Below are 26,050 nucleotides of genomic sequence, written 5' to 3' on the forward strand. Positions count from 1 at the left end.
GCTCTGGGTCACTGTCCGTGTGGAGTTTGCACATTCTCCCCGTGTCTGCGTGGGTTTCGCCCCCACAACCCAAAAATGTGCAGAGTAGGTGGATTGGCCACGCTAAAATTGCCCCTTAATTGGAAAAAATAATTGGGTAATCTAAATTAAAAAAAAAAAAAATGAGACCAGGTGGGATGGTTCCACGGATACTGAGGTAAGTATAGGTGGAAGCTGCAAAGGCACTGGTCATAATTCCCCAATCTTCCTGAGATACAAATGTGGTGCCTGAGGATGGATAATTGCAAACATAACACCCATATTCAAAAAAAGAAGCAAGGGGCAGTGTGGTGGCACAGTGGTTAGCGCCAAGGACCCCGGTTCGATCCTGGCCCCGGTTCACTGTCCGTATGGAGTTTGCACATTCTCCCTGTGTCTGCACACCCACATCCCAAAAAGATGTGCAGAGTAAGTGTATTGGCCACACTAAATTGCCCCTTAATTGGAAAAAATGAATTGGCTACTTTAAAGTTATTTTTTAAAAAAGAAGCAAGGAAAAACCGAGCATCTATTGGCAGTTTAACCTTGGCGGTAGGGAAAGTTAATACAGTTTTAAACTAAGTCACTTGGACAAGTATGAATCATTAAGGAAAGCCAGCACAGAATTATGAAAGAGCTCACTCTCACTGAGTCACTCTCACCTCCATCCTCACTCATTCCCCCACTCAGCCACTCCCCACCCTCACCCTCACTCCACCACATTCCCTCACTCACTCTCCCTCCCTCACTCACTCCCCCACACTCACTCACCCCCCATCCTCACTCACTCGCCCATCCTCACTCAGTCACACACTCACTCTCCCGCCCTCACCCCCCCCCCCCCCCCCCCCCCCCCCATCCTCTCAGATACACCTGTACTGGCTGAATAAATCTGTTGCAGTGTAATTGTATAAAAGCTGTCCTGCTTTCGTGGTCTTAAGCGGGTCGGTGTAGACTCGATGGGCCGAATGGCCTCCTTCTGCACTGTATGTTCTATGTTCAATGGGTCAGTGCAGAGCCTAACTAGTGTAAGGAACTTGCTAAAACGCTTGCTTGCTTCTGCTAAAATCATTCTCTGTTTTGTGTTTCTAATTTAATGCCAGTCCTGCTGTCTGGTTTTAAAATGACAAGACTAATGGTTTTGAACTGAAACCCACTTCCCCACTGCAAGCTGCTATGTGATCTAATCCGGCAGATCCCTTCTGATTCAGTATGCTCTGTGGCATAGCCCGTGCTGTCACTTTGATGGATTCGGGTACCAGCCAATCACCTCTTCTGGAGTTCTGGACCTTTTCATATTTCCACTGGTGATTGGTTAAGTAGTTCAGAATGTGCTGGAGAATACAGGCAAGCCATTTTGTTTTAGTTTCACTTTTGGGGTTTAGGCTGGAAGGCAGCTCAAAGCAGAGCTTTCTCAGCCGTGGCGATTTAAATTGGTTCCAGCCAAGCCTGAAAAGTCCCTCTGGTTTAAAAGCCTGCTGGCAGTCGTCAGGTCTGTGGCAATTTTAAATCTGTTTGGAAAGCTGACGTGAAACAATTGCTATCAGCTAAGACTGGGAATTAAAGTACCCTCCAGCCGGACTATGAACGTTCCACTTCTGAGTAAAAGGCTGGGGAACTGAAACTGACTTTTCTCAATTGGTGACCTGTGTTAAAGACCTTTTTCTTTGCAGTCAGGTCAACCTGCAGGAGGACCCAGTCCAGCGCCACCTGCAGGAAGAAGGGATTGTTTACTGGGGCTGGTGTGCCAAATAGTTGGCTTGTCATGCAGAACAAGGCAGCAGCACGGGCTCAATTCCTGTACCGGCCTTCTCGAACAGGCGCTAGAATGTGGCAACTAGGGGGCTTTTCACAGTAACTTCATTGAAGCCTACTTGTGACACTAGCGATTATTATTATTTAAAAACCTAGTGAACTCCTCAGGTGAAGAATTCTAACATTACTTCAGTGAGTCTGAGGATTAAACTGGCAGAGGTCCTACAAAATGCAAGTGACTCTCTGGAGTGAATTTTACCACCTCCATGTTCGAATCAAACACAACCATTAGGAAAGGCAAACCAACCAAGGAGTTCAACCCTTTGGGTCCTTGGAAGATCCCGGACCACAGAAACCACCACCTCAGCAACAGGGACCCTCAAATCTCTCATACCGCTTAATCTTAGTTATATTTGAAGCTTTCCTACCCCTTCACTATGTGTCTGTTTTGTGTGTCTGGGTGAAAGGTGAGACGGGTTTTGGGAATAGGTAGACTGGAACCATTGTTCCATTATATGTTCATCTTTCACTCTTGTTATAAATAAAGTTTGTTAATGTTTTATTGCTAAATCTGGTGCCTGTAACTAATTGGAGCAGTCAAGGGTTAACGATCTTGGGAAAATACACAAATTATTAGTTAATTCACTTATGCTGGGACTCTGGAGTCTGTGGGGCTGGAACTGACCGCACATTCACCCAGGGTATTGTGACACTGGCAAATGAAAGATCGTGCAATTCACTTTTCAACAAGGCAGTCCAATAAAATGAGACATCTCAAACACACACAATTCTCTCGAAAGCTGTTTATTTCCCCATGGTTCTGCCTCTGACCATGAGGATTGGTGGGCGGCTCACACGCTTGAGAGTTTTCAGCTGATGTCCTTCAGTATTAGCAAGTTACCTAATCGTCAACTCAACCTGATTCTGTTTTCACACGGCTTATGTTTCAATGTTCACTACCCGGTTATCATCCTCACACTAGTAATGGGAATCTAATTAAGCAGATTTAATGTTTTAAATGTAAAGTGGGTCAGTGCTGATAGCTCAGAGGGAAGGTCAGAACAGGAAAACCAGGTAAATGGGAGATGAATAATTTGAGTAATTGAAAGTACACCCATACATAAAGTTGGTCAAACCTTCCTTGTCACCCCATGTCCCTCTAGGTAGATGTTTATCCTCCCTCCCCTTCTGCCTCCTCAGCCACTCCCTCGTCTGCCCTCAGCCACACCTACCTTCCTATCATCTTCTCCACCCTCAAACACACTCTCCTCCATCCCACAAACTCTATTTCTAATCTCCCTGTTGTGATCCAGTGTTCAGTCGACAATTTACAGATGATCAATAGAATGTCTGGGGTATTCAATAAAGACTTCTCATCAGACTTTACTAAAGAGACACGTAACTGGACAGGTGAACTTGGGATTAATTTTATGACGGATAATAGTAAAATTAAGAATAAAATTAAGCTCAAGGGCGACATAATGGTTACATTCTAGATTCATCCTGAGGAGACTGCAGAGGCCCATGAAATTATATTTCAGGGCTTTACCGAGTGTGTTCCTACAGACTGGGCAATGGCTAATGTAGAACCCATTTTAAAGAAGGAGTGGGTGCTCATCTGGCCAAATAAATTCCAGTTAACATCTACAGTTGGGAAAATCTTTTAGCGTCTTCAAGTAGCGATGAAATTGCTGCTTATCTGGTTAAAGATAAAACAGAACAGATTTCAAAAGGGATGATCATGCTTGACAAAACTCAATTTTTTGAGGAGCTAACAGCAATGGTAGATGTGGAAATGGGGCATGTGAATTTCCCACACTTCAGAAAAGCCTCTGATAAAGTGCATATGAACAAGGGGCAGGGGTAGGCCATTCAGCCCCTCGAGCCTGTTCCATCACTCAATAAGATCATGGCTGATCGGATTGTAACTTCCCACATATCCCCAGTAACCCTTCACCCCCTTGTTGATCAAGAATATCCTGCTCTGCCTTAAAATATTCACAGGCGCTGCTTCCATCACCTTTTCAGGAAGAGTTCCAAAGACTCATGACTGTCCGAGAAAATAATTTCTTCTCATTCCTGTTTTAAATGGGTGACTCCATATTTTTAAAACAGTGACCTCTAATTCTAGATTCTCCTACAAGAGGAAACAGCCTTTCAAGATCCATTAGGATCTTACGTTTCAATCAAGTTGTCTCTTACTCTTCTAAACTCCAGTGGATACAAACCTAATCTGTCCAACCTTTCCTCATAAGACAACTCATCGACTCCTGGTATTAATCTAGCCAACCTTCTCTGAACTTCTGCCAATGCATTTACATCCTTCCTTAAATAAGGAGACCAATACTGTACAGTATTCCAGATGTGGTCTCACCAATGCCCTCTGCAATAACCTCTTTACTTTGGTGTTCAATTCCCCTTGCTATAAATGATAACATTCTATTAACTTTTCTAATTACTTGCTGTACTTGTATACTGGCCTTTTGTGATTCAGGCTCTTGGACACCCAGATCGCTCTGCATCTCAAGAGCTCTGCAATCTCTCACCATTCAAATATACATGTTTTTTTATTCTTTCTGCCAAAATGGACCCTTTCACATTTTCCCACATTATACTCAATGTGTCAGATCTTTGCCTACTCACTTAATCTACGTCCCTTTGTAGCCTACTTATGTCCTCTTTACACATTACTTTCCTATCTATCTTTGTATTATCAGAAAATTTGGCAACCACCCCTTCAGTTCCTTGTTCCAAGTCATGTATATAAATTGTAGAACATTGAGGATTCAGCAGTGTTCCCTGTGGCATACCACTTGTCACATCCTACTATGACTTTTCTGCAATACCCTTTCATAGAATCCATAAAATAGAATCCCTACAGCGCAGAAGGAGGCCATTCAGCCCATAGAGTCTGCATCGGATCTCCGAAAGAGCAACCTATCTATGCCCAGTCTCCTGCCCTATCCCCATAACCCCACCTAACCTGCACATCTTTGGATACTAAGGGACAATTTAGTATTGACAATCTACCTAACCTGCACATCTTTTGACTGTGGAAGGAAACCGGAGCATCCAGAGGAAACCCATGCTGATTTTATCAAATGTCTTCTGAAAAATCGAAAGACAGTATATTCACCTGGTCCACTTTATCCACAACACGTGATTCCTCCAAAGAACTCTAATAAATCGGTTAAACGGGATTTCTTTTTCACAAAACCATAACTGCCTGATTGCCTTGCATTTTAACAATAGCCCTGCTATAAATCTTTATAATAGCTTTTAACATTTTCCCTATGACAGATGTAATCTAACTGGCCTGTAGTTTCCTGTCGCCATCCCTTTTTGAATAAAGGGGTCACATTCATTATTTTCCAAACTAATGGAAGTTTCCCCGAATCCAGGGAATTTAGGGTATAAAGAGGAGATTGATGAGATTAAGGGGTATGGAATTAAGGATAGCAAACTGAATTAGAACTTGGTTAGAAGGAAAGAAACAGTGAGGAGTTAAGAGCAGTTTTCCAGAGTGGTTTGAAATGTCCACGGTTGTGGTATCTGACAAGGTTCTGTTCTGAGGCTACATCTGTTCACTGTGCCTGTCGTTGATTTGCGTATCAATCTGATCCTAGAGAGACTGATGACGAAATGAGCAGATCATACTAAAGTAGTTGAAAAAATAAATTATTGAGAAGGCTAAAGGAAGCTGCAAGAGAAGATGGAGAGAATGGGCCAAAAAGTGGCAAATGTAAGACACTGAAATAGGTGATTCATTTTGCTTTAATTAACAGCAGTTGTTATTCTTGGAGTGGGAGTAGACTTCATGCTGTGGAAAGCAGAGGGTATTGAGGGGACAGGTTCGCTGAAGGGCAGAACTTCTGTGAATAAAGTTGCAAAAAAAAGACTAACACAATTCAAGATTTTTTCCTCAAGCAATAAAGAACATAAAAGCGAAGGAATAAAGCATTAAGACTTCAGTTAGAGTAATGCGTGCAGTATTGGGCTGTACATTAGGATATTAAGGCTTTAGATGCAGACTCATTGGGATGCTGCCGAGTGTGAGGAAATACAAACTTGTAAAAATGTAGACTTTTTTTGTTAAAAACTCAGTTGGGGCGATAAGCGTTTACAAATTACAAGAGGAGACAAGATGGATAGACTCAGACTCTACAGTGGCTGAGTAGTCAAGAGCAAGGGGCTCTTAAGATTAAACCTAAGAAATTTAGATCGGGGCAGAATAATTTAGAATGAAGAGGCCATGGAATTCACTACCAGTTAGTAGTTGAACAGAAACAAAGTTGATATTCAAGATCAGATTGTGGGGGGGGATTAAGGAAACAGGTAGGTAAATGTAATTGAAGTATCTGCTAACAATAACTCATTGGGCAGGATGTAACTTGGTTTTTTGGTTGTAACTTCTTTGTATAACTTCCCTCTCTCCACCATGTTAAAACAATGTCCAATCTCCCTTAACCCCACACAATAACCCTGACATCAATATTACTTTGGCTATTATTTTCCTTGTTCTGTGTTGAATGCGAGACTCCATAAGCCAAGTCTAACCTATTTGTTCTGAGGGTCTCAACATAATACTCCTTCCCACCGTGACGCAGTCTAATCACTGCTGGATTCATCCATCCCATTCCTCCCAAACCTGGTGCCTTGCATCTGGGTTTATTCTTTTCCACTTCTCCTGACTGGGTTCAATGTAATTTAAATACATTGTAAAGTCTGCAGTCCAGAATGCTTTGAGCCAAGTGATTTCCAGATTTTGGTATTTTCTGGATTAACAAATGTTAGAATAGCCAACCACAAGTTTGTGAACAGGGAAACCCCATAGATACAAATATGTGCCACAAACATAAAGCACGGATAAAACACTATAAAGCAGTAATAAATTTTACTTTTCAAAATACTGTATCTTGCATGTTGTTGTTCCTTAAGTACTGTAGTAAAATGGTGTCGATGATATTGAGGGAATGCTTGGGTTGGCTCAAATAATTTCTGGATAACTGATGCTTCTGAGAAACAGAGTTCCAGACTGGAGAGGTTACAGTGTATAAAACCTCAAGTTACTAATATATAACCATTCAAACCATGGGACGAGGAGCAGCTCTGACCCAAGCAGCTTTTTGTGACGTGAAGCACTTTTCTCCCGCCTCACCAAACAGACTCTCGGTCGTCAGTAATCATAGGGGTCAAGAGGAGGCAATTCAGCCCCATGAGCTTATTCTGCTATCCAGTGAGATTGTGACTGATTTGTATCTTGACTCCTTCGACCTGCCTTGGCTCTATAACCCTTAATACTGCAATATCCATCAACCTCGGTTTTCAAAGTTTCAATTGACTTGCATGCCAAAAAGCTTTTTTAGAGGAGGAAATTCCCAATTTCCACTACCCTTTGTGTGAAGGAATGCTCTTTCAAATCAATCCTGAAACTCTAATTATAAGCCTTTTATTCTGGGTCTCCCACTAGAAGAAATGTTTTTTCCCTGTCTATCCTACCACATTTAATGTGTTCCTCATCATTGGGTTTGTGTTATGTATTGAGCTTGAAGCATTTCTGAGACAGTAAGTATTGGGTGAGTAAGGAACACAAGTTTGAGAGAGAGATGTCCTAGCTATCAGTGTGCGACACTGGAATACACCAAGTCAGAGAGACGTGGGCTGTGCCCAACAGGTCATTGAAATTGCTCCAAGCTCAAGCCGCTGCACTTTTTTTGCACTAAAATCAAAGAGTCGGCGACTTCATTAGTTTATTCCAGGAATGCTATAAATTATGGAATAGTCTGTGTTCTGTACATTTCCCCAATTCATTATTGATAAAAACAGCTTCACAAACTCAAGTAGAACTGCTTCATTGGACGGTTTATAGGAGGTATATTTAAAAAACTGCCCTTCAGTCCTCATTAAGGGATATCCCAGGTTGAAAGACACACTCACACTACTCAAACATTACACACACAAATCCACTCAACTATAAATCTAGTGTCAAACCTGGTCACACATTCATTATGGAGTATCCCTATTTCTTTTACACTATCTATAGTTAAAAATGCTTTTCGTCAGTCGTTTATAGAAATGTACAGAACCACAGGGTTTTCCATTCACAGCGTAGGTACTCCACCACTGAGGGTTCTGCTTAAGAGCTTCCACTCTAAACCCCCTTTACTACTCATCATTTCCTACCCCTTCGTACGCTCGCACCTTCCAGGGAGGAGATGGGCTAGTTTCCTTTCTGTTCCTTCTGAATACTGACAACAATGAATAAATCCTTTCAACAGCTTTGGGGAAGTGACCCCAGATCTTGCAGATCATGTTTGCTGGGCTGCTCCAGGACAGGTTAAGAAATGAGCCCAGGGATTGGCGCACAGCAATGTGCATCGATGGGGCGACCCCTGGCATCCATATAGGAGAATGCTTTCTGTTGGGATTTAATTGTTCAACATTATCTACCTAGTCTTCATCCAGGCTAGGATTTACCCCTTGCCTGTAGCAAGGATCCAATCACTTCCTGCAGTGTTATCTTCCTAAGGAAGAGGAAAGTCATGTGGTTAAAAGAGCAACAGCTGCGTGTGACTTGGAGCACTGCAACAACTGGGAGGCTCAATCTTCCTTTCCTGCAAAAAAAACCCTTTATATAAACAGTTCTAAATCCAAATAAAACAGTCCACACTAAAATAAATGCAGCCCCCCACCCTCCCGGGGTCCCACAGACAGATATCTGTCCCCGGTGCACATTCAGTCTGGCCCAGTAGTCGAGACGGAAGCATGAATCAGTTCGCCTATGGCTTTCGCCTCATCCTGAGGTGGCGACTCTTCCCCATTCTGTCCCTTGGAGGTGGTCTCTGGTGAAATACTGTGGAGCCCATCCAGCAGCGTGCAGCCTGGGTGGTTCTTTTTGAAGTGCTGGTTTAAAATGGCCTGGAACGGAAAGCTCTTGCCACACACATGGCAGTGGAAGGGCTTGTTCCCGGTGTGTTTGCGGATGTGATACTCCAACTGGTCCTTACGGGTGTACTTTTTCCCACAGATCCGGCATACAAAGGGTGTTATGCCCATGTGCAGCCGCATGTGGCGGTCCAGGCTTCCCTTCTGGTTAAAGGACTTGCCACAGTACAGGCAAGTCAGCCGAGGGTTGTAGCGGTACCAGCGCTCGGCCACCTCTTGGTCCCGCAGGTATTCTTCATAGCCACTGACGCCGAACAGGGGGGCCTCGTCAGTCTGAAAGAGAACATTACATCAAATCAGAAGCTGCGAGCAACAGTGGCAATATAAGACGACAGTTAATCAGGTTAATGTAAAACGGAACAGTGCTGAATCATTGCAATCTAATGGCCTTCTTGCTCTCAATGCAGTGTGTTGTAATTCCTATGCCCTGACTGATGTGGGCAATGATGTTTTTATTGTTCTTGTTACCACGTGTCCACTCAGCCAGCCCCAATTTTATTGTCTCCTTTTGGATCAGTTTGTATGTAAAGTATTAGGTTCCACTTCATTACTACAATGCACCCACTGCTCGTCCACCCAGCGATGGTCTCCCATGCATAGTGACAGTGGGCGCTTTTAAACCATTTCCGGACGGGTCAAGGCCTCTGTGCAGCTAGCCAATATCAGTGGAGTCACCGAGACTAACCAGGTTGCAGCTGTGGTGCAGTCCAAGCAATGAGTGACATTGTCGAAGAGTCCGCTGTCTAAGTTAAAGGCAGGATTAAAGAAATTCGTCGAGCCACTGACAAAGCTCTGTGACTGTACAGTTGTGGCATATCATGTTTATTTGGGAAACAGGTTATTCCAAGCAGAGAAACCATTGTCCATGAAGAGAGAACGGAGAAAACAAATTCCTCACATACTTACTACCAGAGATTCCATCTTCAGCAACTTATTGAAAGGAGATTCAAGACTTTTGTACTTAAAGTATTTGTTGTACCTTAGGCACCAGGTAGCAGTGGTTAACACTGTTGTTTCACAGCACCAGGGACTGGGTTTGATTCCCGGCTTGGGTCACTGTCTGTTTGGAGTCTGCACGTTCTCTCCATGTCTGCGTGGGTTTCCTCCGGGTGCTCCGGTTTCCTCCCACAAAACCACGAAAGACGTGCTTGTTAGGTGAACTAAACATTCTGAATTTTCGCTCAAGCGTACCCGAACAGGCTACTAGGGGATTTTCACGGTAACTTCACTGCAGTGTTAATGTAAGCCTACTTGTGAAACTAAGAAAGATTACTGATTGTTATTAGTAGCTTCTGTATATAATTTTGTATGTAAATAAATCCTATCACGTAATTTAGCCTGCAGGCATTGTCCTAATGGTAGGTTATTCTCCACTTCCAACAGTCATGATACTTTGCTTTTTACACTCAACTGGAACACATTCTGCCAGGGGGGTGCTGCACTGATACAATTACTGCTTTTTGGTTGAGATGTTAAATTGAGGTCCCTTTACCCTCACAGGTAGATGTTAAACATCCCATGGCACTATTAAGAGCCAGGAGTTCTACCTGATGTCCTGGCCAATATTTATCCCTCAACCAATTGCATTAAAACAGATTATCTGGTTGTTATCGCATTGCTGGTTGCTGGAGCTTGCTGTGCGTAAATTGGCTGCCAGGTTATTTCCAGTAGAATAGAGACTACAGTTGAATAAGCACTCAATTGGCTGTAAGGCACTCATAATAGAAAGGCACTGCATTAATGGAAGAGAAGAGGCTAGCAGGGGAGCAATTGGGCTCAGCAGCATCTAAAACAGCGGAGTCCCGTCACACACACTCCTGACATGAACTGTCCCAGATGCCAGACTGATTTAGGGGTTAGTGTGTTCATAGCTTAATGTCTGCCAGCAACAGGCAAATCATGATGCCAAACAACATCTAAAACTGATGTGCTGCCTGCACTAACCAGTTGGGAGCTTCAAACCTCCAGCCTACTCCCTGCCTTAACGTCAGTTAAACGGCCTGAATAGCTCCCATCAGCACTGCTTAAAAGGATTATGAACTATTTCTGAGTTCGTTGCTGGCTAATTTTGTCTAGCTGTTGCTACAATTCGACGAATTTTGGGTACTTTCTACAGTCGGTTAGAGTTTCACGAATACGCAGGAAATGGACCGGGAGGTGCCGTGCACTTTTATGCTGATGGCAAGGCTTCTGCATAAATTAGTTACTCCAAGTGATAGGTTCACTAAGCTTTCCTCTTGGCATTGAGCATGACTTGGAGAATGAGAACAGGTTGTGTGAAAAAGGACGGGCTGCTTGAAGAGGGTAAGGGTGTGGATTCAAATGACTCTCAATGAGGGACATATCTGCTCAGGGTCTCCTACTTCAGAGACAACAACATTATAGAGATATCTGGGCTTAAATGGCAACAGCTATAGCCACAATGTCAGCCTCAGAGCTGGACAAGCACTGCATCACCAAGGTGACGAGGGGTCTGAACCTGTTTGTATCTGGCTCCTTCCAGATTTCTGCTGGAGATATTAGCAACATGTTGCTGTGTGCAGTGTGTCGCTGCATAAGAGAGGTCAGTTACAGTCACTGAGACTCTTTCTACAAAGAGACACAGCTTCATTTCATTCACTCCTGTCAGACAGAGCGAATACAAGGGTTTGCAGATATTGCAGACCACCCCCCCTCCCGGCCGGGTGATGCAGGTGCCAATGAGTGCACACGTTTCTATTTGTTTTCAGATCAGAAGCACTGCTCCCATGTTTTTGTTTGTTTGTTTTTTGATGTCATTTGTGGGCGATGGTCCATTTGCACCCCCCTGACACCTATCTTTAGTCTCTTTACGGGCCCAGTACCATCTCCTTTTAATTGTCCCATCATCTCATATCAATTAATCTCTTCTGCTCGCCACCCTGTCACATCGTCCCTCTTCTTTTCTCCTTCCCCCATCGCTGTGTTTGATTAAATATCATAGACTTGAACTCAACTCCATTTCTCGCTACACAGATGCTGCCAAGCCTGCTGTGTATTTCCAGCAATTTCTGTTTTTATTTATTCCTCATACGTTTTAATTAAAAGAGAATGAACTCAAGTTAAATCCTAGGGGAGCCGCCTTCAAATTAATTTTAGCAGAGCTTCGAGTTAGCCTGGGAGAAAAGAAGGAGGGGGTCTTAAGAGTGGACGAAAGGATTTGGAATATAGACTGGGACCGAAATATGTCCAAATATATCAAAATATTGGGATTGAATTGGTGACTTTTGTGACCTTCATCCGAGAGAAGAAGTTGGGACCATTGTGAAGAGGACTATTTTGGACTCTGTGTACAAAAGCGGGTGTTTGTAAGATGTAGATATGTTGACATGTTTACCACTGTTTCACTTTGTTGGGGGAAAGGAGGTGGTTGTAAAAGGGGATTTGTATGTGTTCCTTTGTATTTTTTCCTCTTGGAGGTGAGAGGTTTGCTGATCTTATTGGGGCTTGGGTACCATTGGGGGGAGAAGACATGTATTGGCTGTTGTTTGAGGGAATATGTGAAGAGAGCAAGGGTTTTTTTCTGATTTAAAGCAGCTGGTGGCCGATGTGGTGTTCCTACGGGAAACTCACCTGTGGGTGTGGGACCAGATCAGGTTGAGGAAAACCTGGGTGAATCAGGGCATGGGGGCATGGCAATTCTAATTCGCAGGAGGGTCCGTTTTCAGGTGGATGCGGTGGTGGTTGATGGGGAGGTCGGTATGCGATAATCACATTGGAGGGGAGGGCTGTGGTGATGGTGAATGTATACGGCCCGAATTGGGACAATGTCAAGATTTTGAGACGGTCGTTGGCTGCCATCCCAGAACTGGATACATGCCAGCTGATTTTAGGGGGGTGATTTCAATTGTGTTTTAGATCCAGAGCTGGAGGGTGGCACAGTGGTGCAGTGGATAGCACTGCTGCTTCACGGCCCCAGATCACCGTCTATGTGGAGTTTGCACATTCTTCCTGTGTCTGCGTGGATCTCACCCCCATAACCCAAAAAGATGTGCAAGGTAGGTGGATTGGTCATGCTAAATTGCCCCTTAATTGGAAAAAAATTAATTGGGTACTCTAAATTTATATTTTAAATAAAAATCCAGAGTTGGACTGCTCTAGGCCCAGGTCGCTGGTCCCTTTGGGGATGGCAAATGTGTTAGCGGCATTTATGGGAGAGACAGGAGAGGTGGTTTATGCACCGGGGTTTTCATTTAAGGCGGTTTCATTTTTCTCGCAGGTACACAAGGTGTATTGATTTTTTTTGTTATGGGCAGGACCTTGCTACCTGGGGTGAAGAGTGCGGAGTTCTCAGCAGTAGTTATTTCAGATCATGCGCCGCATCTGATGGACTTAAAGTTGGAGGGGCCGAGCGCAGTGCGCAGGTAGGAGGCTGGATGTGGGGCTGGTATCGGAAGGATCTTTTGTACTGAATGAACTCATGTATTGTAAGAGGTTAGACAGAAAGAACAAAGGCCCTGATGACTTCATCCTGGTGTCTTAAAATAAGTGGGCTGCTGAAATAGTAGATGCATTGGTTTTCATTTAAAAATCCCTAGATCCTGTGAAAATCTAATCAGATTGGAAAATAGTGAATTCAAGAAATTGAATTCTGTCAAGAAATGAAGGAGACAGAAAGCAGGAAAGTACAGCTTAACATTTGTCATTTGGAAAATGCTGGACTCTATTCCTAAGGATGTTGTAGCATGATACTTAGAAAACCTCAATGCAACCTTGGCAGAGTCCACGTCATTCTATGAAAGAGAAATTATGTCTGACTAATTTATTGGAGTTCTTTGTGGGCCGAAGGGCCTGCTCTGTGCTGTATTTTTCTATGTTCTTTTCTATGATTCTGTGTTGTGTGTGAAGATTTTGGGTGCCATACAGAACTACATTGAATGGAATGGGCTGGTCTCACCATCTACGGTGTGGGAGGCATTAAAGGCGGTGATTAGGGGAGAGATCATCTCCTATAAGTCAATATATGGACAGGGTGAACAGATGGGAGTGTCAAGAGATAGAGATAGTGGATGAAATTTTAGGTGTGGATAGAGAGCATGCGAATGGCTCAACGCCAGAGCTCTTGGTGCGTAGGAAGCCGCAATGCAGTTTGACCTACTGTCCACAGGCCAGGTGGTGCGACAGCTGCAGCGCTTAAAGGGGATGGTATGGGGAGAACGCCAGCCGACTGTTCGTACATCAGTTAAGGCGGCAAGAGGCTGCCAGGGAGATTTTGCAGGTGTGAGAATCTGGGGGTGGGTTGGTCGTAGACCCAGAGACAATTATGAGTGGCTGTACAGGTCGGAGCCATCAGAGAATGAGCAGGAGGTTGAGTTTTTGGAGGGCTTGAAGTTTCCTCAGGTGGGGATGAGTTGTGGGAGACATTGGATGCGCCGATGTGGTTGGATGTCTGCAGAGCTCGGTGTAAGATGCAGACGAGGAAGGAGACGGGGCTTGATGGGTTCCCGGTATAATTTTACGAGTTAGCCAGCGAGGCCCACTTTGCACATGAATGCGTCTCTATCAACTCAATTAACTTAAAAACGCTCATAATACTTAAGCTGTTTTTCAGATTTAAAAGCTGAAGAAGACCGTAAAATGGTGAAAAAGTTCTTTATCCCACTTTTTAAAAAATTTGTTCATGGGACGTGTGTCGCAGGCTTAGCCAGCATTTATTGCCCATCCCTAATTGCCCTTGAGGGGGCAGTTCAGTGTCAACCACATTGCTGTGGATCTGGAGTCACATGTAGGCCAGACCAGGGAAGGACGGCAGATTTCCTTCCCTGAAGGACATTAGTGAACCAGATGGGTTTTTACGACAATCGACAATGGTTTCACAGTCATCATTAGACTTCTAATTCCTGATTTTTTTAAATTGCATTCAAATTTCACCATCCGCAATGGCGCAATTTGAGCCTGGGACCCCAGATTTTGCATTACTCTGGGTCTCTGGTTTACTAGTCCAGTGACAATACCACTACGCCACCGCCTCTCCATTCTCAGGATTTAAAAAAATTAAGTTTGTCTGAGAGGATCAACGTTAGGGTTCGTTTGGAGGTGGCAGCCGTTTATCGACTTCTTTGGGGAAAACTAAACAGCAGATTCAATAAGTGCGGGGTTAGTTTAGTTCAGTTTAGATGGGAACAGTGAGAAGAGATGGAGGGGGGTGTTACGCACTGAATTATGTTTACATTTATATTTGTATCTTTTGTAGTTATAAAACCATAAATGCCTTAATAAAATGTTCATTAAAAAAACTTCACCTTCTCTCCACTAGACAACACTGTTAACTTACTCATAGGTTTCACCATACTCAGCACTTTGCAAGTCACCTCACCGAGAAATTTGAACTTGCTTAAATCCCACCACTCCGCTCGGGCAACGTGGCCACATGACCCCCCGACTGCATCATTATTTCATTTGTCGACAGTGAACAAAAGTTCGGAGTGAGTCAACCAAACTCTCCAGTGGTTCACACACACTGGTCTAAACATTGCACAGATATGATCGTGATAGGAGTGATAGAAAGTGATTATGAAGGTGGCAGACCCAAGCTGAACAGGATAAACTACTGGTGGATTGGAATATATGCGAGAATCAGGCAGACAGGTGTTAGATCAAATCCAATAGAGATAAACACAGGAGGCAGCCATTCTGCCCACCATAAAGGAAAAGAATCCAGAAAGAAATTAATTTATCTGGAAATTGAGAGAGATTGGATTGGATTGGATTTGTTTATTGTCACGTGTACCGAGGTACAGTGAAAAGTATTTTTCTGCAAGCAGCTCAACAGATCATTCAGTACATAGAAGAAAAGGGAATTAAACAAAATTCAAGAAAATACATGAGAATACATAACGAGTATAAGTTAAGTTAAAAGTGGATCTGTTGGGGAGAGCTTGCAGAGAGTCGCCTCACTCCGGCGCCATCTTTGCTGGGTTATGGTGTGGGTGTCCTTCAAATAACAATAAATTGAAGCTGTTGCAGCAGTGCTCGACTTCAGTGAGTAAAGCAAATCAGATGCTGAGACGTATTACAAATCCAATACTCAGTTGAAATACTAAGGTCACGATACCATGTTATAAATCATTGGTGTGTCAGCACTTACAATACCGGCGTACAGTCCTGGTCACTTCATTATAGGAGGGATCTTGCAGCTATTGAAAGGATAAAGATAGCAACCAGAACAATTTACGGGAAGGAGGGATTCATTTGTGAATAACGATGATGTAAAGTGGGCATTTTCTCACTGGAAAATAGAAGGTTGGAAGGTGATATGATTGCTAGATCATATCACTAGAGAAACGGACTAGACAATGTCGACCATGGAGCTTCTGGCACCGGCATGTAGATGGAGGTTGCTCGTTAGGTGGTGCCTGCTAGAGTCTCTGGTTTTTGAACTTTCATGCCCAGTTTCAGGGGTAGTTTGTGGATGAATTGATGTGGGATGTCATAAGGAAGACGAGAAATGTCGAAGCACCAGAAGAAGGGTCCTGGAAAGAAGGGGGCGAGCGGAAGTCTGCCATCAAGTGAGGCTCTGAGTCCTGCAGGAAGAAAGATGATGGGGGCTGGGTTGTCGGGTGGGGCCACTCCCCTCACGGTAGAAACTCTGACCGAGGTGACATTGGTGGAATTTGAGAGGCTGTTTGCCAAGCTTTTGGAGGTGCTTCGGAGGGAGATGACTGCTTTGCTTAAAGAGTGGGTGGAGGTGATTGCCCGGTAAAGGCAGTAGTGAAGACGACATCGGTTGAGTGCGGGGAGCATGGGGAGAAGTTGAAGGGGGTGGCGGAGACACTGTCGCAGCACAACGACCAGTTCAACTCGATGGGTGAGGAGCTGCGGAGGGTGGCGGAGGTCAACAAAGGGCTCAGAGCCAAGGTGGAGGACCCGGAGAACAGGTCAAGGAGGCAAAATTTGAGAATCGTGGGCCTGCCTGAGGGAGTGGAGATCCCGAGACCGACCGAGCGCTTTGCAAAAATGTTTGCAGAGTTGATGGGGGAGGGGGAAGATCCCTCCCGCTACGAGTTGGACAGAGCACATCGGTCGCTCAGGCTGAAGCCTAAAGCGAATGAGCTACAAAGGGCAGTCATAGTCTGCTTCCACAGCTACCACGTGAAGGAGAAGGTTTTGAACTGGGCGAAGCATAGATGAGAGGTGAAGTGGGAAGGCGCTGGTATACGAATATACCAAGACCTGACTGCAGAGCTGACGAGAAGGCAGACGGCCTTTGGACAGATGAAGGCAGCTCTGTACGGCAGTGGAGTGAGATTTGGAGTGGTCTACCCTGTGAAGCTGAGAGTGACTCACAATCCGAGGGATTTTTATTTTTCGTTCAGGCTGAAGGACTGGGACTGAGATGAGAGTTGGGTTTTGGACTTGGTTGGCGGGGACGGAGATTGTGTTTTTCTTATGGAGGGTTTTCTATTTGATTGGGGTTTTATTTCTGTCTCTTGAATGAGGGGTTTTGTTTACATGCGTTATGTTTTGGTTTTCTTTTTTATTTATGGGTGGGGTTCTGTATTGTTTCTTGATTTAAGGGAGGTGGGTTTTGAGCACATGGGGCTGGGTACTGAGGAGGGGCAGGGGAGGTGGCTCTAGCAGGGACAATAGTAGGTTGGCTAGTGAACGGGGGTTTGGCGCGGGGAGGGCCGTGGTCATTGGAGCCTGGTGAAGCAGGTTTCGTGGGGGTGTGGATTTGACGGCAGCAAAAGGATGGGGCAGAGCAGGCCAGATAGGCAGGGCCTGGGTAAATGGTGATGGCAGATAGGCGAGGCGGGGGTGGGGCGTGGGAAGAAGAATAGACCTCCGGTCAGAATGGTGAGGTGGAACGTATGGGGGTTAGGGGAACCGGTGAAGAGAGCGAGAGTTTTCAAGCTGATGGGGGGGGGGGGGGGGGGGGGGGGGCGCAAGAGGGTGAGGTTTCAGATGTAAAGGTGGTGGCTGACGAGAGGGCAGACACATGATAGTGATGGGTGAGTTGGAGGTGCGGTTGGTGGCGCTGGTAAGCTTTTATGGCCCCAATTGATATAGAAGTCTGAGAACACGCACAAAGAGTCTCAAAAACAGCTTCTTCCCCGCTGTTACCAGACTCCTAAATGACCCTCTTATGGACTGACCTGATTAATACTACACCTGATGCTTCACCTGATGCCGGTGTCTATGTATTTACATTGTGTTGCTCTATTATGCATGTTCTTTTTATTTTCTTTTCTTTTCATGTACTTAATGATCTGTTTGAGCTGCTTGAAGAAAAATACTTTTCACTGTACCTTGGTACACGTGACAATAAACAAATCCAAATCCAATTGGGATGATGTAGGGATCGTGAAGAGAGCATTGGGTGCCATCCCAGATTTGGATACCCATGAGCTGATAGTAGGGGGGGGTTGGAACATAGTGATGGAACTGAAGGTGGACAGGTCCCAGCCGCGCTCACTGACCCAGTCGGAGGGGGGTGGGAGGGCTCATGAGGGAGATTGGGGGGGGGGGGGGGGGGGGGGCGGGGACCCCATGGAGATTTATAGACCTAAGGATTCGGGAGTATTCGTTTTACTTCCCAGTGAACTAGGTGTTTTCTAGGATTTACTTTTTGTGGCAGGGAAGGTGCTGTTTGCCGGAGTTAAGAGGTCGGAGTACTTGGCAATTGCGATCTCGGATTCATTCTCTGCATTGAACGGACGTGGTATTGGAGAAGGGGGCAGATCAGAGGCTGGGATGGAGAATGGATGTGGGGTTACTGGCGGAACGGAGCTTCTGTGATAAGATTGGGAAGGTGATTGAGGAGTATGAGGAGTTTAATTGCACAGGACAGGTCTCAGGGTTGGTGGTCTGGGAGGCTCTGAATGCGGTGATGAGGGGGGAGGTGATCACGCTTTAGGCTAAGGTGGATAGGAAGGAGAGGGAGGAATACCAACGACTGATAGAAGAGATTTTGGAGGTGGACCCGGATCTCCTGACAAAGAGGAAAGGGCTTAAGGGGTTTGACCTCGGGGAAAGCAGTGCGTCAGTTGAGAAAGGTGAGGGGAGCTGTTTATGAGTACAGGGAGAAGGCAGGGCATACGTTGGCAGGTCAGTTCTGTAGGGAGGCCATGGTGAGGTAGTTCGGTGTGGGACAAGATGGGGGAGTTGGTGGTGGCTCCGGAACAGATTAATAAGGTGCTCGAGGAGTTCTATAGGGACCTTAATTGGAATAAAAATTAATTGGGTACTCTAAATTTTAAAAGAAACACTGCAATGAAGTTGTGAAAATTCCCTAGTCGCCACACTCTGGCGCCTGTTCAGATACACTAAGGGAGAATTCAGAATGTTCAGAATGTTTGGGGCGGCACAAGTGACTAACACTGTGGCTTCACAGCTCCGGGGTCCCAGGTTCGATTCCCCGCTGAGTCACTGTCTGTGTGGAGTCTGCACGTTCTCCCCGTGTCTGTGTGGGTTTCCTTCGGGTGCTCCTTGTTTCCTCCCACAGTCCAAAGACGTGCAGGTTAGGTGGATTGGCCATGACAAATTCCCCTTCGGAGGGGTTATTGGGTTACGGGGATAGGGTGGAAGTGAGAGCTTAAGTGGGTCGGTGCAGACTTGATGGGCCGAATGGCCTCCTTCTGCACAGTATGTTCTATGTTCAATTCACCGAACAGGCATGTTTTTCGGGATTTGGAGCAGCTGCAGGCTTAACTGTGGCAAAGCAGAGGACAGCCGTGGGGAACAATAAAGTGTCTTCACAACATTCCTTGTGAGCTAGCAGGAACAGCACCCCCCCCTTTCTGCACCCCCCCCCCACCCCCCCCCCCCCACCCACCCCCCACCCACCCCCACCACCACCACCACCACCACCAAATTATGCTGCCACTAGGCCATCTCGGCACTCACCCATCCCCATGGGGCCAAACAGCCCTCCCGCTGGGGAGTGGACCCACTTCAGGATCAGTTCCCCTCCCCACAATGGGGGTGAGTGTTCAGTTGGTCTTGTGGCCTTCTCTCGCAAGATTCCTGCCTGACTGCAAGGCCAATCCACCAATCAGGCTGACCTTCCATTGGGGGAATTGGGATGCCGTGGAGTTTCAGGTGAGGAAGGGGCAGCACTCCGAAGGCTAGTGATTCCAAACAAACCTGTTGGTCTTTAACCTGGTGTTGTAAAACTTCTTACTGTGCCCACCCCAGTCCAACGCCGGCATCTCCACATCATGGTGGAAATGGTTAGTGCTGATTCATTCAAATATAGATGAGATTTCTTTCAGAAAATATTTTGGGCTCCATCCATGAAGAGTGCAAGACATAACATCATAGATCGTTTACGACACAGAAAGAGGCCACTTGGTCCATTGTGTCTGTGCCGGCCAAAATGAGCCACCCAGACAAATCCCACTTTCTGGCATTTGATTCGTAGCCCTGCAAGGTTACATTACTTGAGGTGCCTATCCCGACACCTTTAAAAAAAAAACATTTAGAGTACGCAAATTATTCTTTTCCCAATTAACGGTCAATTTAGTGTGGTCAATCCACTTACCCTGTACATCTTGGGTTGTGGCGATGAGACCCACGTAGACACAGGGAGAATGTGCAAACTCCACACAGACAGTGAGCCGGGATTGAACTCGGGTCCTCAGTGCCGTGAGGCAGCAGTGCTAACCACTGTGCCTCCCTTATCCAGTAATCTGTTAAATGAGTTGCCTTACAAGTGGGGAAACTGAAGCAAAAGATGTAGATTGGGGTGGGCAGTGTGAAAATCAGAAACAAAAGATACAAAATAAAAGCTGGCTGGTGTGATGGAGATGGTTAATTATTTTTTTTAAAGTTTAGAGTGCCCAATTAGTTTTTTTCCAATTAAGGGGCAATTTTGTGTGGCCGATTCACCTACCCCGCACATCTTTTTGGTTTGTGGGGGTGAGACCCACGCAGACACAGGGAGAATATGCAAACTCCACAGTGATCCAGAGCCGGGATCGAACCTGGGACTTCAGCGCCGTGAGGCAGCAGTGCTAACCACTGAGCTACTGTGCCGCCCAGGTGGTGGTTAATTATATCGCGACAGACACGATTGTTTCACTATCACAGATGTAGTTACCTGTGAGTTAGGCTGTTTCCGCTCCTCATTTTTGCCCGGTGACTCGCTCCGCGCTCTGTGGCGTTCAGGTACGGTACAAACAACGCTGCCAGATGGGCTGAATCTAATCAAGCAAACACAGCAATAATGGATAGTTTAATGCGTGCCAATATTGGGGAATATAGTGCACGGTCAGGATCAGACAAAAGACTACTACATGTTGTTAACACCAGTGAAAGCATATTCTTAAATGAGTAAGTGTTCTCACTAGATTGGAAAAATCAGACACAATGCTTTTGGTGCAATAATTAACCAATTCTGACAGTGATGTCCCTTGGCATTGCCGAGGGTGAGTTGTGCTGTTTTACATGGTTGTACCATATATTATTCTGTCATGTAGCAGCTGGGTGTGACTTCTTGTGCATACTTAGGACTGCAGGTTGCAATTGCTGTGCGTGACTCACATCAGTAGTAGATTGATTGGCAGACCTTTGTTTAATTGGAGAGGCTGCGGTTCCTTTACATGATCCACTGCTCTTAACCCAAAGTTTATTATTTGGAGTTACAGGATGACTCGAGCTTGTCAGGAAGTTGCCAGATGTAGATGCTACTTATGTTCATACATATTTTAATGCAAAGTCGGTCATAAACACCCCAGCATACAGCAGGGAAGGCAGTAGAACAGAATGGAACAGCACAGGAGGTGGCCATTTAGTCAATTACGTGTGTGCCGACTATTTGAAAGAGCTATTCAATTAGTCCCAGTCCCCAGCCCTGCCAAGATTTTATTTCCAAGCATATATCCAACCCCCCTTTTCAGTGTTATCACTGTATCTGTTTCCACCACCCTTTCAGGCAGTGCATTCGAGGTAATTTCAACTTGCTGCATAAAAATAATTCTCAATGTGCCTTGCTTCTTTTGCAAACAATCTTTATTTTTTTTTTAAAAAGTGTTTGTTTGAGAATAGCACCTTGAACAGTGGACCCACAGATTCAAAGTCACATCCTCGGCCAGCTGAACTGTTCAGGCCCCACACGCATGTGGCAAAGGAGATATCAGACTGTACTAATTATTATCTAGGATTCTATTTAATGTCTCTTTAATGGAGACTGCAAAAACAAATACGTACTGACTGTAATGGACACCACATTCAGCGACACACACCAGACCCCAACCGTCCCTTTAGTTAGGGCTCTTACTGCATTAGTGAGAGGGGCACACACGACATGGATTTCAGAAGGATGCAGGGAGCTTCCAATTTTCCTGGGGCTAGTCAATTTTCTAAGTTGTTTGTTCACACTGCAACACAAATATTATTACAGTAATACGGCAACTTAAGTAACAGGGTTAGTTTGATTGCTGTGCATAATTGAAATTATTCAAAATTGCAAATTTTATTAACAAGTGGAGTTTACCCCTCTTTCCTTCTTTGCAAGCTGCTGTTCCTGAGAGAGAGAGTTGCTACCCTGATATTTGAGCAGAACTTAAACACTGATATTGGTGGAACTGCATGATGCCCAGGGGACCCAAGTATTAGATCAAAGTCGCACATCATCAATGATTTTTAACAAGGTTGTGTTCAACTATTCCAATGCTCTCCTGTCCGCTCTCCTAATTTCCACCTATCAAGCCATATGGCTGTGTGGAGTTTGCACTTTCTCCCCGTGTCTGCTTGGGTTTCCTCCGGGTTCTCCGGTTTCCTCCAGTTCTGGCTGCTTGTGCATTATAGATTTTCATCACCCACCATTGGCTGCCTAGTCCCTGAGCTCTGACATTTCACTTTCCACTTTTAAGAGGCTCCTTAAAAGCTACCTTTTTGACCAAGCTTTTGGTCATCTGCTCTAACATCATCTTATCTGTTTAAGTTTTTTTCGATAGCGCTCTTGTGAAGGGCCATGGAGCATTTCACGTTAAAGGACCAATATAAATACAAGTTGTTCTTATTGAGATTTACACAATATAAGGGTTAGAGAGCGGTGTCTTGATAGAGATGTATGGGTGGGAGCATTTCAAACTATAGCGAATAGGCCAAAAGATGGCGGTTGTTTGTTATGCTAATGGTACAAAAGTAAGAGAAGCAATTAAGTTAGGGTAGCACGGTCGCACAAGCGGCTAGCACTGTGGCTTCACAGCACCAGGGTCCCAGGTTCAATTCCCCGCTGGGTCACTGTCTGTGCGGAGTCTGCACGTTTGCCCCGTGTCTGCATGGGTTTCCTCCGGGTGCTCCGGTTTCCTCCCACAGTCAAAAGACGTACAGGTTAGGTGGATTGGCCATGATAAATTGCCCTTAGTGACGTTAGGAGGGGTTATTGGGTTACGGGGATAGGGTGGAAACGAGGGCTTAAGTGAGTCGGTGCAGACTCGATGGGCCGAATGGCCTCCTTCTGCACTATACATAAGAACTAGGAGCAGGAGTAGGCCATCTGGCCCCTCGAGCCTGCTCCGCCATTCATGGCTGATCTTTTGTGGACTCAGCTCCACTTTCCAGCCTGAACACCATAACCCTTCATCCCTTTATTCTTCAAAAACTATCTATCTTTATCTTAAAAACATTTAATGAAGGAGATTCAACTGCTTCACTGGGCAAGGAATTCCATAGATTCACAACCCTTTCGGTGAAGAAGTTCCTCCTACTTCCCTTTATTTTGCGGCTATGTCCCCTAGTTCTCCTTTCACCCGCCAGTGGAAACAACCTGCCTGCATCTATCCTATCTATTCCCTTCATAATTTTATATGTTTCTACAAGATCCCCCCAAGCATTCTTCTGAATTCCAATGAGTACAGTAACAGTCTACTCAACCTCTCCTCGTAATCCAACCCCTTCAGCTCTGGGATTAACCTAGTGAATCTCCTCTGCACACCCTCCAGCGCCAGTACGTCCTTTCTCAGGTAAGGAGGCCAAAACTGAACACAATACTCCAGGTGTGGCCTCACTAACACCGTATACAATTGCAGCATAACCTCCCTAGTCTTAAACTCCATCCCTCTAGCTATGAAGGACAAAATTCCATTTGCCTTCGTAATCATGTTCTATGTTCTTTATTTTTTGCAGAAAATGGGCAGCAGGGTAGCATGGTGGTTAGCATAAATGCTTCACAGCTCCAGGGTCCCAGGTTCGATTCCCGGCTGGGTCACTGTCTGTGTGGAGTCTGCACGTCCTCCCCCTGTGTGCGTGGGTTTCCTCCGGGTGCTCCGGTTTCCTCCCACAGTCCAAAGATGTGCGGGTTAGGTGGATTGGCCATGCTAAATTGCCCGTAGTGTCCTAATAAAAGTAAGGTTAAGGGGGGGATTGTTGGGTTACGGGTATAGGGTGGATACGTGGGTTTGAGTAGGGTGATCATGGCTCGGCACAACATTGGGGGCCGAAGGGCCTGTTCTGTGCTGTACTGTTCTATGTTCTAGATATTTAGAAACTCGAAGCAGGAGTAGGCCATTTGGACCACCATGCCTACTCCTCCACTCAATACGATCATGGCTGATCCTCAATCTCAATGCCATATTCCTGTTTTCTCCACATATCTCTAGATGCTACAAAAATCTAAAATAAAATCTATCTCTTTGTTGAATACATTCAGTGACCTGGCCTCCACAGCCTTCTGTGGTAGAGAATTCCACAGGTTCACTAACCCTTTTGAGTGAAGAAATCTTTCCTCATCTCAGTCCTAAATGGTCTACCCCACATTCTGACACTGTCCTCTGGTTCTAGATTCCCCAACCAGGGAAAATATCCTCCCTTCATCTAGTCTGTCCAGCCCTGTTAGTATTTAAATGTTTCAATCAGATCTCCTCTCATCTTTCTAAAGTCTAGAGAATACAGGCCCAGTCGAACCAATCTCTAGATTTGTTAAGCATGATTTGCCTTGCACAAACCCATTCTGGCTTTTTCCAATCTTATTAATGCTTTCCAAATGTTCTGTTATCACATCTATTATCATCTTCTCCATGCTTGATGTCAGGCTAACAGGCCTATAATTATCATAGATTTTACAGTGCAGAAGGAGGCCATTCGGCCCATCGAGTCTGCATCGGCTCTTGGAAAGAGCACCCTACCCAAGGTCAACACCTCCACCCTATCCCCATAACCCAGTAACCCTACCCAACACTAAAGGAAATTTTGGACACTAAGGGCAATTTAGCATGGCCAATCTACTTAACTTGCACATCTTTGGACTGTGGGAGGAAACCGGAGCACCCGGAGAAAACCCACGCAGACACGGGGAGGATGTGCAGACTCCGCACAGACAGTGACCCAAGCCGGAATCGAACCTGGGACCCTGGAGCAGTGAAGTAATTGTGCTATCCACAATGCTACTGTGCTGCCCAACTTCTCCCTGTTTTCTCTTTTCCTCCCTTTCTAAATAGTGGGGTTATATTTGCGACCCTCCAATCTGTAGGAACTGCTCCAGAGTCCATAGAATTTTGGAAGATGCTCCAATATTTCCAGGGCCACTTCCTTTAATGCTCTGGGATGTTCATGGTCAGGCCTCAGTGACTTGTCAGCCTTTAACCCCATTAATTTCTCCAGCACCATTTTCTTGCTAATACTGATTTCTTTCTATTCTGCCCACTGACTAGGTCCTTGGTTCGCTAACATTTGAGAGGTTATTGGGCTCTCTTCTGTGACGCGAGAACCAAAGTATGTGTTCAATGCTTCTGCCATTTCTTTGTCCACATTACAATTTCCCATGCTTCTGACTGTCAGGGACCCACATTTGTTTTTACTAATCTTTTTCTCTTCACATATTTATAGAAGCTTTACAGTCAGTTTCTATGTCCCCTGGAAATTTACTCTAATATTCTATTCTCCCCTTGATCAAACTTTTTGTCCTCTTTTGCTGGATTCTATTGTGCTCCCAATCTCAGGCTTGTTGCTTTTTCTGGCAATTTTATATGTCTCCTCTTTGGATTTAATAGTATCCCTCATTTATTTTGTAAGACATGGTTGAGTCACCTTTCCTCTTTTAGTTTTGTGCCAAACAGGGCAGCACGGTAGCATTGTGGGCAGCACGGTAGCATTGTGGTTAGCACAATTGCTTCACAGCTCCAGGGTCCCAGGTTCGATTCCTGGCTTGGGTCACTGTCTGTGCAGAGTCTGCACGTTCTCCCCGTGTGTGCGTGGGTTTCCTCCGGGTGCTCCGGTTTCCTCCCACAGTCCAAAGATGTGCAGGTTAGGTGGATTGGCCATGCTAAATTGCCCGTAGTATCCAAAATTGCCCTTAGTGTTGGGTGGGGTTACTGGGTTATGGGGATAGGGTGGAGGTGTGGGCTTTGGTAGGGTGCTCTTTCCAAGAGCC

The 26,050-nt window shown here is 45.3% G+C and overlaps 1 protein-coding gene across 2 annotated transcripts in view; it reads right to left on the bottom strand.

Moving 5' to 3' along the window:
* Nucleotides 1–2,561: 2,561 nt before the first annotated feature.
* Nucleotides 2,562–26,050, bottom strand: part of zbtb37 (zinc finger and BTB domain containing 37) — a 53,097-nt gene continuing 29,608 nt past the window's right edge. The window contains exons 4-6 of one of the 2 annotated variants that reach the window (XM_038795187.1): nt 21,886–22,055; nt 20,777–20,879; nt 8,687–8,991 (exon numbers count right to left, since the gene is read on the bottom strand). In XM_038795187.1, coding sequence (XP_038651115.1) covers nt 8,895–8,991; nt 20,777–20,879; nt 21,886–22,055 — 370 coding nt within the window. In that variant the 3' untranslated portion in view covers nt 8,687–8,894. Of the gene's footprint in view, nt 8,992–20,776; nt 20,880–21,885; nt 22,056–26,050 lie in introns of both variants that reach the window. The other variant, XM_038795186.1, reaches the window with a different exon arrangement.

The sequence above is a fragment of the Scyliorhinus canicula genome, chromosome 4, assembly GCF_902713615.1.
Source record: "Scyliorhinus canicula chromosome 4, sScyCan1.1, whole genome shotgun sequence".
Classification (NCBI taxonomy): domain Eukaryota; kingdom Metazoa; phylum Chordata; class Chondrichthyes; order Carcharhiniformes; family Scyliorhinidae; genus Scyliorhinus; species Scyliorhinus canicula.